This window comes from Apiospora marii (assembly GCF_038362585.1).
Source record: "Apiospora marii strain CBS 49790 chromosome Unknown utg000002l_segment0_segment0, whole genome shotgun sequence".
Classification (NCBI taxonomy): Eukaryota; Fungi; Ascomycota; class Sordariomycetes; order Amphisphaeriales; family Apiosporaceae; genus Apiospora; species Apiospora marii.
In genome coordinates this window covers 3,854,075-3,866,590 of record NW_027117373.1, presented here as the reverse complement: position 1 = coordinate 3,866,590, position 12,516 = coordinate 3,854,075, and the positions used below count along the sequence as shown (strand labels likewise).

General features: G+C 53.5%; 5 protein-coding genes across 5 annotated transcripts; 3 read left to right on the top strand and 2 right to left on the bottom strand.

Annotated features, from left to right (window-relative positions):
* Window positions 1–4,472: 4,472 nt before the first annotated feature.
* On the top strand, window positions 4,473–5,576 carry PG985_002887 (uncharacterized protein; the record flags this gene model as incomplete). Its single annotated transcript, XM_066822656.1, has 1 exon — window positions 4,473–5,576. One exon carries the CDS (start codon window positions 4,473–4,475, stop codon window positions 5,574–5,576), a length of 1,104 nt encoding a protein of 367 aa, XP_066690088.1.
* A 676-nt stretch (window positions 5,577–6,252) lies between these two features.
* On the top strand, window positions 6,253–7,455 carry PG985_002886 (uncharacterized protein; the record flags this gene model as incomplete). The annotated part of the gene is made up of 1 exon (XM_066822655.1): window positions 6,253–7,455. One exon carries the CDS (start codon window positions 6,253–6,255, stop codon window positions 7,453–7,455), a length of 1,203 nt encoding a protein of 400 aa, XP_066690087.1.
* Window positions 7,456–8,132: 677 nt separating this feature from the next.
* On the bottom strand, window positions 8,133–9,201 carry PG985_002885 (pyrroline-5-carboxylate reductase; the record flags this gene model as incomplete). Its single annotated transcript, XM_066822654.1, has 2 exons — window positions 8,133–9,100; window positions 9,183–9,201. 2 exons carry the CDS (start codon window positions 9,199–9,201, stop codon window positions 8,133–8,135), a joined length of 987 nt encoding a protein of 328 aa, XP_066690086.1.
* Window positions 9,202–10,177: 976 nt separating this feature from the next.
* Window positions 10,178–10,495, top strand: PG985_002884 (uncharacterized protein; the record flags this gene model as incomplete). Its single annotated transcript, XM_066822653.1, has 1 exon — window positions 10,178–10,495. One exon carries the CDS (start codon window positions 10,178–10,180, stop codon window positions 10,493–10,495), a length of 318 nt encoding a protein of 105 aa, XP_066690085.1.
* Window positions 10,496–11,084: 589 nt separating this feature from the next.
* Window positions 11,085–12,022, bottom strand: PG985_002883 (cytochrome P450; the record flags this gene model as incomplete). Its single annotated transcript, XM_066822652.1, has 2 exons — window positions 11,085–11,658; window positions 11,736–12,022. 2 exons carry the CDS (start codon window positions 12,020–12,022, stop codon window positions 11,085–11,087), a joined length of 861 nt encoding a protein of 286 aa, XP_066690084.1.
* Window positions 12,023–12,516: the final 494 nt, after the last annotated feature.

The following is a 12,516-nucleotide window of genomic DNA, read 5'->3' as shown; positions in this document are numbered from 1 at the left end:
CTATACACGGCGATTTCGCCCATAAGAGACAAGACGCCCGTTCATGTTCTCTTCGAAGGAGCTTTTACATAATTGCCAAGACCCGATCTTGGAATGCTTAAGAGGACGATGTTGACAACATCTGGCTGGGTGGGGTTCATATCCCATCGAATGCTAGCTGACAGATGCATATTCTTTTCTGGAAACCCATAGTGTGCTCACTATGACCAGCGGTTAGTTGACGGGGGATCATCCGCGGCTCCTAAAGGGAGCTACAACAACTCGGGAAGTCGGTTGCGAAACGTCTGCTTAACTAAAGCCCCTATCACTACGCGTACAACAATGCCATCCTTTGCAGTCAGTTCCCGTTTGATATCTAAAGAATTATTTCCTAGTGGGCAACTAGCCCCATCAATCCGCTCTAGCCAATATGTGTTACCCCTCGCACATTTCTCGCCCCCCGTGGACATTGTTGTCGTTGAAGCTGTCGTGCTATATGGCACGATGCCATCTCACTTTCCCTACCGTGTGAAGATATATAGCGGGTAAGTAGAGCAGCTTAGCGGTGGGATAGCGGGCGATAGTTGGCAGCTAGACTGCTTGATAACACTGATAACCCTGGCAAGGTAAGCGACTAGAATAACTAGCCAGCAAGGACTTCTAGCGGCTGACCAGCTCCGCGGCTAAAAGGCCTAGCAGATACCACAGCGCTGGGGAATGCGTACGCGACTAGAAAAACACTTGTTTAGCCTAACGACTGAATCGATGACTAAAAGTAGAAGGGTCAGCAGTAACTGTGAAGGCTTAGGTTCGCGATGTGACTGAGGTGCTGGCAAGAATAACCGTGGTCGCTACGAACGAGCTATCTGGTGCACAAGATCCCGAATTGATGGTTCTTATCACAGCCACAACATGAGCATGGCATCGCCCTCAAGACGGCTTGAGGGCCGGATTGTATAGATCGTAGAAACCCGCGGCGGTGATAGGGGTTCTACCCCAACATTGGAGAGAAGCTATTGATCGTACCACATGCCCCAGGCAAGCTGAGATCCATACCCCGGTTGTAGTTTCCAGGTTCCGGGGTAGTAGCCCCATACGTTGGTACGATCGGATCAGGCGTTTCTTTCCGGGTCACTTGTTTTGGTTCAGCTCACGGATTTATATACAGCACTACTTTTATACCCAAGGGAGTTTGCATACTCGACCTATATCCGTATATCCGAGCATAGCAATAGCTCGGCTCCGAGGCCTATCAGAGGAGTTCCCTGCTAGTCCGTTCAGCCCTCAGAGGAACTTGTTACCATGGTGTCATAGATATCCGGATCCGGCTTGCTTACCCGCCGCTTGTCCAGGCACGGGCTTGGTGCGATGTGCCTGCACTGGCCAAGATATCTAGTCTCAAATTACCCTTTCCAAATTCTCCGTAGGGAGCTGTTGCACGAGGCTTTTCTAGAATATGGACACACAGATGTGGGTGAATCGGGCCGACTCCACATGGCCCGGGGCGCTGCTTTCGCGGTGACAGTCTTATACTCGGCTAGCGCCCTACTGCTCTGTTCTCTCTGTATCACAAGTTGCTGGCCGGCACCGAACAGGGCTCACTGGAAACATGGCATAGCTACAAACAGCGGCCACGAACCCACAGAGTGGCCATATTCGTCCCCCTTGCGAAGACGACGACAGCCGGATCTGGAAAAGTTCACTTCTGTTAGGTCTATTTGGGCTGAGATGTACTCGTTACATCATGAAGGTGTGGGCTGCCGAATCACCACACCATACCGTTGTGGGCAATCCAGCCACTATTCCTGACGACCCGTTCCCAGAATTTAAGATGATATACTCTATCACGCCGTCACCCCATAGTTATTTGGGAGCACTTTGTTGATTGTGAGTCAGTCGCTTCTTAAAGGCTAGCTTTTCACTTACTAAAACTATGAACAGAAAAGGTTTCTGTGAACTATTTGTTGTTTATAGCCTCTATAGCCAATAGTACGCTTTCACGATGTGTTTCGCAGTCGCCCGGCAACACCACACAGGTGGCATTGGAAGAATAGTTATGTGACAAATGATTCCAAAGCTGAAGCTCAAGATTTGTGTGTCATTGAGCCTTAGACTGGTCATCAGTCGAAGGGAATCAGCTGGTGCCACTAGAATATGTTGCATTGTCTGGTCTTGTTCATATGAATATCACGCAATCTTCGGGACATCCTCATGAGGCCCCGTGGCTCAACGGATATACGGCAACAGTATCAGACTAGCCAAAGTAGAAATGAAATGACGCATTCGAGCTGGGTGACTTAGTATCTGTGATAGTTGGGAAGGCGATGTTGCCTATATCTCCAGGCCCCTTGACCGCTTCTGACCCTCAATCTGTTGCCAAGGATGCAGAACAGCAGTCATGTGTGAGTTTTATGTCAGTCTGTGGGAGCAGAAAGCGTTAAGCAGATGTACTGCTGATACCGTACATGCGTTTGCTTTGCGGCAATATACCAGTCCGCCTTCCAGAGAGTATGGCACCAAACAGGTCTCGCAACCTGCTGCTGGCATCTATCTGGGCGCAATATGGTTATTGGCAATGCACGTATTTTTCCATGGCCGGCATTGTCACATAGTGTCGTGAGTGCGCAGTATGACACAAGTAATAACAACTCGGCTCCATCAAATAAGGCTTACATGTTTGACTTCAACTTGCAGCGGTATATTAATGAAAGTTCTTAACTCACTGCCATTTCTAGGATATTATTAAATTGCGCCACTCTGTGTATTGTCCGGATTAGAGTATAGAGCAAATCATGCATTGTAGTAAAAAAATTTAGGTCACATAATGTGTATTACATGAAGGCAGAGGTGATCTTAACTCCTATTTTTCTTGGACCCACTAGTCTTGCTTAGATCATATATGTCTGTAGCAGGTTTTCTTCCAACAACAAGCGACTCCGCTCAATCAGCTTGTGTAGTGTAGTGGCTATCACTCCAGATTCTGATTAACCATCAATATTCTGGCAACCCCTGTTCGATCCAGGGCACGAGCTCAAATTTTTGCTTTTTTCCCGCCTTGTCTTGCATTTCATCCAAAGCCAATACGCTCTAGCTATTGGATGCCTTTTTTGCTGTCACTCTTTTTATTCTAGATCTTGTCGATCGCAGCTGTGAATCTCTTATTAGATCTCTTCTAAGCCACTGCTGCTCAATTTCTGGTTTCGTTCTGCATTGTTGCGACCGACGTGCTCGCGGCAAACCAGGTTTTATGCAAACAAACAACAGCATCATGAGCCTGATTATGTCACCCTGCATAGGCCGGTGATGGCCACCTAGCGAACATTCTTTAGGCGAGACACGGCGATCCAGGAATATGTAGACACAAACATGACGAGTAATCTATTTGAATACTTGCAGGACCCCAGTCTATTAGACTCTGAACTAAAAACATGCAGTCACAAGTCGCTACTAAGTGAGTTGCATACGGCACAAGTCATTCACTCTGAATATGTCCACACGTCACGGACAAGACAAAAAGACGAGCTAAGCCACACTCGTCACGTGACTGCAAACCTAGCAGTTGGGCTGGGCTCCTTGGGCGGTTGCTGTCTCACTCTGTAACGCAACGGCCCATCGGGGGTGACGATCTGATTGGCCCATTGGGCTGGCAGTTAATGCCTTAAAAGAAGAAGAGAGAGGGTGGAAAGACGGGAGACGGGTGGATGGATGGGTGGAATTCCAACGGGCGGGCAGTTGGGGGGTGCGGCACAGTCTGGCAGTCTCGCAGTCTGGCTGTTGGCCATACCTACCTGGGCTGTGTGTGTGTGTGAGAGCAAGCAAAAAGTGAGCTAAGCTGCTGTGTGTTGCCTTCTCTGCCCCGCGTCGTCAGCGCTCTCTTACTCGCATCAAGCCAGTAACGTCTAGCACCTCTAGCACGTCTAGCACCCAAGTGACGGCGCAGGTGACCCAAGTCGACGTCCGGTGGTTACATGTACAGTTGCTGCTGGAGGCTGCAGGTCTCTGATTGACTGTACGGGCATGGGTGATGCATATTTGTGCATAACCCTCGCGCGCCAGACAAGACATTTGATCACTCTTCCTCCCATTCCATCCCATGTCTCTTGCTGTATCATCGCCTGGCCTTGCCCTTTGGAAATCCTCGGGTTTTTTATGAACCTAACTCTACTACTCTTTTCCCATTCTGCTCCAAGTCGCTCGCCCGTTTCCTCGTCTCACTCACTCTGGAAGTGTCCGGCCAGTCCGGCCAGCTTATTTCCTGTTACCTCTAACTTCGATTCTTCGGCTTGACGTGCTTTTTTTTAATCCCAAATTCCCGTTGTTATTTTTGTTTTATTTCCAGTTTTTTGCCTTTGCCTTTTTTTTGTTACCAACTTTGGGACCCTGGCCTAGGCAAGCATATTAAGAAAACCCGCCCCCTCGACAGTCACATCGTTCTTTTTTTTAGATTGTCTGTCGCTGCACTTCATTTTTTCGGCCCCTCCTTGATTTGAGAAATGCTGCCTTCGCCTTCAGCGACTTCTGGCGGCCAAGGCATATTACCCACCCCAGGCTCAACGGCGGGGACAAAGCGCCCGGCCACATCCGACCTGCATCGAGCTGCCGGCGCCACTTCCACGCCTACGAAGCGACATGCGACCAAGGGCTCGGTTGGGTCTGCCGCTGGTGCTGGTCTGGCCGGCGCCTCAATAATGCAGACTCCCACGACTGCTCCTCCGGCGCCACCTCCGCCACCCCTGCACCACCCGCCTCCTCCTCCCCAATACCCTCATCAGCATGTCCTGGCGCCTGGCCCTGCCCACGCGCCGCCTCCGCCCATGCCTGCCATGATCACGGAGGATCAGCTGGTGGGCAGGTCCCCCGAGCAGCTCATGGCGACAATCCTCCAGATCCAGAACCAACACCAGCAATATGTCGCCAGCATATCGGCGCAGTACGAGAGCATCACCCACCAGTTAAACGAGCTCCGGAGCAGTTTGGCCGCCTTCTACAATGGTCAGGCTTCTGCGCATCAAGCTGCCATCGCGCATCTACAGTCTTCGCCACCAAACCCATTTGGTGGAGACCATACCCGAATGCCCAGAGCCCCCGTCGCCCCGGCTCCTCCGGCCATCGCATCCCAGGTGCCCCAGGCACCTCAGTCGAGCCCCCCGCGACCGGCGCCCTCGATGCGACCGACAAGACCTCCGCCGCAGTCTCCGCTACAGCCACACAGCGACGCGCGGCTTCTGCCCAAACAGCCCTCAGCACAAGCGCCACAAACGCCGGGGCCTCCGGCTTATGACTACAGGACGGTCGGTACGGTGGAGGAGGTTTGGAAGGAGTACAGAGAGGGTATGGACGGCCAGCCCGCTATAGAAGAGCTGGACGCCACCTGGGGGTCGCGATGGCGGCCGGAGCCGCGGGGTAGAACTTGGTACTCGCGACGCAAAGTGATATGGGACAAAATCAAGGATTTTATCGCCGAAGGCATGGAAGAGGACGAGGCGGTCAAGGAGGTAGAAAAGCTGCGCGACGGGGGCACTATCAACAAGCTCATTCGCATGTTGCAGGAAGAGCGCAAAGACAAGGGTCTTCCGGACGACAGCATCACTACATGAGCATTGGCAGGCTCCAGTCAGTTCGTCAGTGGAGGCGCGCGGATGCGCCCTAGGAGATCTGTGGAGGAGCGAAACGCGCAGGGCGTGATGATGAAGACGACGACGCTGATGATGACGAAGAAGAAGAGGAAGGGAGATGAAGTAGCAGACAGAACGACGAGTACTCAAGGGAACGGCGTTTGTTCGAGGGCAGAATTTCAGTGATACCCAGGGTAAACGCACAAGGGGTGTTTTTGCATTGCAGGGTCCTACAGTGGCCTGTAGATTGGGGACCTATCTGGGGATCATCAATCCTTTTGCTTTACCACACCACTCTGGTTGGGGTTTCTTCGTATAGTTGGCTGCATGAACCCAGAGAGGGTGGACTGGACCGGGAGTTACAATAGGACAATAGCATTGTGTGTTTTTGTATCATTGTTTGTTCACACAGGTTTTGAACAACAAAGAAACCGGGCGGCTGTTGCATTTTCGGCATTGTTCATCAAGTTCCAAGGCAGCTGACAAAATATATTACAAAGCTCCTGTTAGGCTTGTGTTCAAAGGTTGGCGCGTGGCTTGTGAAGTAGGCGTTGGACTTTGATATGCTTATATTGTTCACGGGGCGACGTCCAGGGGCCAGGTGAGTTGGGTCGTGTATCAAATCCTCCTGCCTCCTCTGGACTCTGGAAATTTTACCATGTGCGTGACACTCTTTACCCACTATTGCTCGGCCGAGCACGAAACCCGACCGCTGTGCACTCTCGATCCCGCGACGGACTGCACGGTCTTCAACCCATACGCCGAGCCCTGGCGAAACCCATGCCCGACGCCATGCCTCGGGAAGGGCGGCGTCTTAGGGGGCGATGTGTCGGCGATTCCCGGACATCGCTGTCCCTGGCACGGCGACTGCTGCCGTATCATCCGATCGTCAATGTGCGGAACATTCGACCCCGGCCAGTGCCCCAACGATGTCTCTTACCACCTGAGGCGAGAGCCGACGAGGGGCGCTTTTGGGGTTGGAGAAGAGGCGGACGACCTGACCCTGACGGAGTTTCCGCCTCTGCCCATGTTCAACGAGGAACCGTGGTTCGTTGCCCTCCGCTGGGACTTCTTCCAGGCGGCTACTGACCTTTATAACGTCGGCGCCAGACGGACCTCGTACGCCGCCGCGGTGAAGCAAGCCAGGAATCTGCTGCTGCCGTCCTGCATGACCAAGAAGGATCGCCAGCGGGCGCCGCGACGCAAAAAGGTCACGGATGTGGATAGGCGCTATATCGAGACGGGCCGCAAATACCGCACCATTGCGCTATACCTCGGCCAGCTCGCTCAGGTCTGGGACCGCAACGCCGCGTACGGCCTGTGCCCGCCGCGGCCGGGCCGGCAGCCTAACCCGTCGCTTGCGTGGCCGGCCTACGCTCAGGTCGATCCGGAGCGCGGGGTCTGGTCTATCGGCTACGAGCTGGCGCGCAACGTGAGGAACTCGGTTGTAAAGCCGCCGGCGCACCAGGAGCTGTTCGCGGCGCACCACTTCCCCCATAGAGTGGGGATACCGGAGCCCGCTCCTTATTCTTCTTCTTCGTCTCCTTCAGGGGTGTGGGACGACACCATCGTCAAGACCAGGATCAAAGCCGAAAATGAATATGTTGATATGCCTCCTCCAGGGGCGTGGAATGACATCACTGTCAAGACTAGGAACAAGGCCGAAGACGAGGATGTTGATATGGAATCGATCACGCCGGCGCTGACTTCCATATACCCCCCTCCTCCTTCTCCTCCGCCCGCCCCGTATGCAAATACTTCCCACTCTTTCGTTACCCCCCGCATTTCCGCCCTGTCTCTGTCGCCACATCCAGGGTCTCAGCACTATAACACTCCCGGGATCGGGCAGGCGTCGCAGTAGAGAGGGCTAACCGTATCGTGGGTTGGTTACCTTGAAGATAGGTGACCATGTGCAGGCCTTCGGAACTAAGGAGGAGTCATGATTCTCTCCCCGATCCCTAGAAGGCCCTCGAAGGGATCCATTCTGGTCGGCAGTATCAAAATTGGTGTCTATATGACGATTGGATGAGGTAGCGTGTGTCTGGCAGTCGGGTGAGGCGCCATTATATTGAGAAGCAGGGAGATAATTTGCGTAAAAGCACATAGTAACAAATGATCCTAATAACTTAGACTCGTTCAACAACTTCAATCTCCTGTACCAGACCCTCTCCTTAAGTCGTGATTTGTAGGTATAAGAGTATCGCGTGCAAGCTCGTCTTGTTATTATGCCCCTTTTCAAAGGATTCAATACCTTCACCATGAATTGCGTCGATATGTTTCTTTATGTTACTTGACGTGCCCCCTTTTCCTATTCTAGTGAAAACCTGATGACTACACATTAAATCAATGTTCTTGAACTTGCATCTCTAGGGTCGGTAGTGGGGGCTATTGATCATTGCATATTAGTTTTCGTATGAATGCAAGTATAGTCCTTAGAGTTTAACATCCACTGGGTGAAAAGCCACTGTGGTAATATATCCCGTCCTAGTCTCCTGGTTACAACAACAATGGGCCTCTTCCCCTCCCCTACGCGAATTGCTATACCTCCGAGCCGGCTACATTGAACGCTGCCTCCAGCTCGAATATCCGTGCCACCGCCTCCTTCACTGCCACCTCGAAAGCCATAGCCACGTTGCCGGTCCTCTGTTCGTCCGCGAGCACCGCGAGCCCCCTGGCCGTGCAGCCTCCGGGCGTAGCGACTTCCCTCACCAGGTCGTCCGGGGTCTTGCCCTGAGCCAGCACCATCTCGGCGGCGCCCTTGATGGCCTGTGCTGCCATCCGAAGCGCGACGTCGCCGTCGAGGCCCGCGGCCTTGGCCCCGGTTGTGATACCCTGCAGCACGGGGACGAGGAATCCCATGGCGCAGCCCGCCGTCACTGTGCCGGCGGCCATGAGCTCCGGTGGCAACTCGGTCACATTGCCGATGCAGCGGAACACCCAATCAGTTATCGCGTTGTAGCGCAGCGGGAAGTCGGCGGGGCGCGGGCTCAAGATGGTCTCGGACTGGCCCACGCAGCTGGCGGGGTTGGGCATGGCGTGTACGAAGTAGTACTCGTCCCTCCTTCTGTCAACAGCAGCAGCACCGCTGGGGGATTGGCGACATATCAGATCCCACAATACCGTGTCCGTAATGCCTGCACAGATGTTGAGCACGAGCTTCCCTCGCAGCGCGTCGGCCATACCCTCCTCGGCCACGACGGCGGCGACCTGTGATGGTTGACAGCCCAGGATTACCACTGTGGACTGGCGCACGGCTTCGACGTTGCGGCCGGGGCCGAAGAGCACTTGGACGGACCGAGCCCTCTGCTCTTGCTTCTGCGGCTTTGCGATGTCGTCCGCGACGACGTAGGCAGCGAAGCGGTTCTTCAGACGCGAGGCGCTCTCGGCCGTGCGGACACATGCCAAGAAGCGTCTGGGCAGCTCGTTGCAGGAGTCGCTTGGCCGTATGAGTTGCTGCTCTTCACCTGCCTCAAGCACGCGCTGAAGTATCGCGCTGCCGAGGCTACCTAGTTTTGTCAGGCTCGACTGTAAGTGGTGCCAGAATAGAAGGGAGTAGGTAATTATGTGAATGAGATTGATAAGACGTACCACAGCCAATTATGGTCATCGTGGGCTCCAGTATGTCAGCCATTTTGCGGTGGAACTGACAATCCCTTGTGTCGAGTGGTGATACCTGTTGGAGTCGGGTTTGTTGTTCTGCAACCTATGAGAGGAAGCTCTCCTATCTGCGCACATGTGGAACGTTAGGAAACACTCGGGTTGCGTCTGTACCTTGTGATTCGTAACGGTTGTGTAGCCACAGTAGGATCTCCGGTACCAACCCCACGGCACCAATTGCGCATCGGACTTGGGGGGTTCAAGAGGTACGACGCTACAAGGGTGCTGTCCGGACTTTCTGCATAGGGTGATACGGCGTCGCCTCGGTGGACGAGCAAGTGCTGCCCGATGCTGACCTCCTGCCTTTTGTTTTGATGATGCGGGCATTCGCTGCAGATACTCCAGCAGCAGTCAGCTTACCTCGTGATACGGCCGCGTAATACCACCATCGGCACAGTCATGCAGCATGCCTCTTGCTATGTTGTTCAAAGGATCGGCTTGCAGGCAATCAGCCGGGGTTGGCTGCAGTCGGGCGGGCTGCCTCCCAACTCTAACCATTGGTCCAGCCAATGGATGATATTATGGTGGTAGTACCTCGGACTCCGTTCCCGACTGCAGCACTTGGCGGCTGTTACCGCACTACGGTACGTAACGAGCCTACGACTAGTTGCAGAAACCAGGAGCGCATGTTCTTAACCCCCTGAAGTTGGCCCCTGCTTGCAGATTGTATTCGACTCGCCAACACATTGATGTTCTGAACGTCCAAGAGAGTATCTTAATCTTAAATAACTTATATTGGTAATCACTACCTGTACAACTTCAATGATGCATTTTCCTGAATCCCAACCCAGAGCCAAACAGCGCCGATAGCGCCTCGCCCCCGTGCAGCTACGTAGAAGCACTGCGCAATAGCCAAATGAAACGCCGTTCGAAAAGCCTCGCTCTGGTCCGGGGCCGCGAGGTGGTGGATGGCCTCCGTCGCGCACATGCTGATGACCATCTCGCGCGTGAGCCGGCCGTCGACGCCGCGCAGCTGCGCGAACACGTTCTGCGGGATGCTCAGCATCACGGCGGACCCGAAGCCATTGGAGCAGGGTGACGGCAGTGATGGGAATGGGGGATTCTCCCGGATCGAGGCCGATATGGAAGATGACGGCGCCCTGCTGCATTCCCAGCTCCAGGCCGGTACTGACCAGGATCTGGTACCCAATCCACCCCCCAGGGCCGCTGCTAGGAACGATCGTGCTCAGCAGGCCTGCTTCGTGGCCCCGACGACGGCGGACAGGAAGAAAATGGGCGCATAGTGGACGCTGCCCATTATGAAGGCTTACATGGACGCGTGGACGATCCGCCGCATGCGCGCGATTTGTGGCGGCAGGGTACCGCTCGCTCCTAACCACACGTGGACTGTAGACCGGAAGGCTGGAATGAGAAATGCTCTTATGCTTCCTCAGTCATCAATGGAATATCCTCTGTCGAAATCTCCATGGGCTTCCCGGTCTCTGAGAAAAACATGTGCCACTTCCTGCTATCCCTCAGAACGAGCTCCACATCGATGTCACGATTGGGAACGCGAAATGCGGCATTCGTTTCCTTATACAAACCAGTGTCCCATGAGCCTGTCACAGGTTTGATATCGAACCGTAAGAGAATAATGCTTGCAAATGCGAGGATCTCCGTAGAAGCAAAATGACGGCCGGGACAGAGTTGCCCCTCCGCCAAAAGCACGAAATGCCACTGGATTGCGCTTGGTCTTGGACTCTTTCATGAAGCGCTTGTGGTAGAACTCGTCTACGTTCTGTCCCCAAGCGGCAGATGAGCTGTGCTGCACGGTATTCGGGATCAACACGGTAGATCCCCTACAAAGTAATGTGTAAATATCAGCAGGAATACTCAAGACAGACCCATGGACGAGAAAGGATCAGGGATACGGAACAGAAGTGCATGATAGAACGTGGAGGTCGCCATAACGTACTTTTTAAGTAGGTATTTCCCGTCAAGGAAGTGATCTTCCACGACTGCCCTGGCTGACATCCCTATGCTGTGGACACGGAAGGTTTCTTGCATCGTCGACACCAGAACTGGACAGGAGCTTTTGATGTGAGCCAAGTCGAGATAGCTCTCCCCATCCCTTTCCCGGACGGCCCGGTTCACCTCTTCTCGGCAGTCCTCTAGCACGACCGGGTCGGAGAAAGTATGATATAAAGTCCAGAATGTCGTGGGCATAGTGTTGCTGATCAACCCGATTGAGCCTCCGGCTTCCATCTTGGCGATGTCTTCCAGAGGACCAAGCGAGGAGGGGTATTGGTATCTGTTTCGCGCATAGACGGATGCTTCTTCAAGGCCGCTCTCAGCATAGTACTTGAGGAAAGCTTCGGTTATGACCTGACGAGCTTTCATGGCCTCCTTGGCAACCAGTGACGGTAGGAACCCAGTGATTAGTGTCATAAGGCCACCCTCCAGTTTACTACAATGTGCTCCAAGTCAGCACATCACGAAGTAGAGCGGGATTCGATACCGAATAGTATAGTGAACACAACTTACTAGTAGGCTGCGCGTACAGCTGGGTCCTTGAATGGATTTCGAGGGCCGTAGACAGCATTTGTCGTGGCCATCATGATCTCATGTGACGCCCATTCAAACATCTTGACCTTAGCGGGGGCATGCTCCAGGGACGCGATGAGAATATTCACGGCCTTGGTATTGAGGTCATCAAGGTTAGGTCCCGGGGCGATACCTTTGGCGGTCTCGATGGTCATTTGATGCACAAATCCATGATCTTCGACGGGATCACGACCCATGATATCGAGGGCCGGCCGGCTGACACCCATGAAATGCGAAAAGACTCCGACCAGGAGCGGAGAGATGGATAACGTGCGGACTTGTCTCTGCAAAACAGGAATGAGTGCTGTGTCGTTGATGACATAAAGACGTGAACCTGGCAAGCGTAGTGTGTATATTGGCAACTTGTGCTTGTCTCTGGAAAGGTTGAATTGTTAGCTTACCGTACGTGCGTGACGGCAGGAAATCTCACCTCATTTGATTATGGAATTTGGTGCCCTTGCTACCCATAACAATGATTGGGCTTAGGAATGGGATCGAGTCCTCCACAGAGAGCGGCTCTCTCGTGTCTTGAGTGAAATATAGTAATGCCCGCAGGAAGGCATAAGTGCCGACCAAACCTGCGACTGCGGCCGCGAGATTGAAATTCATCATCCTGAGAGGTTTTGCGGTCGGCTGAACGACAGCTTTGGAAACACTAGAGCGGGGAGACAGAAGATAGGCAGAAGACGAAATGAGAAAAGAGAGACGACATAATATGAGG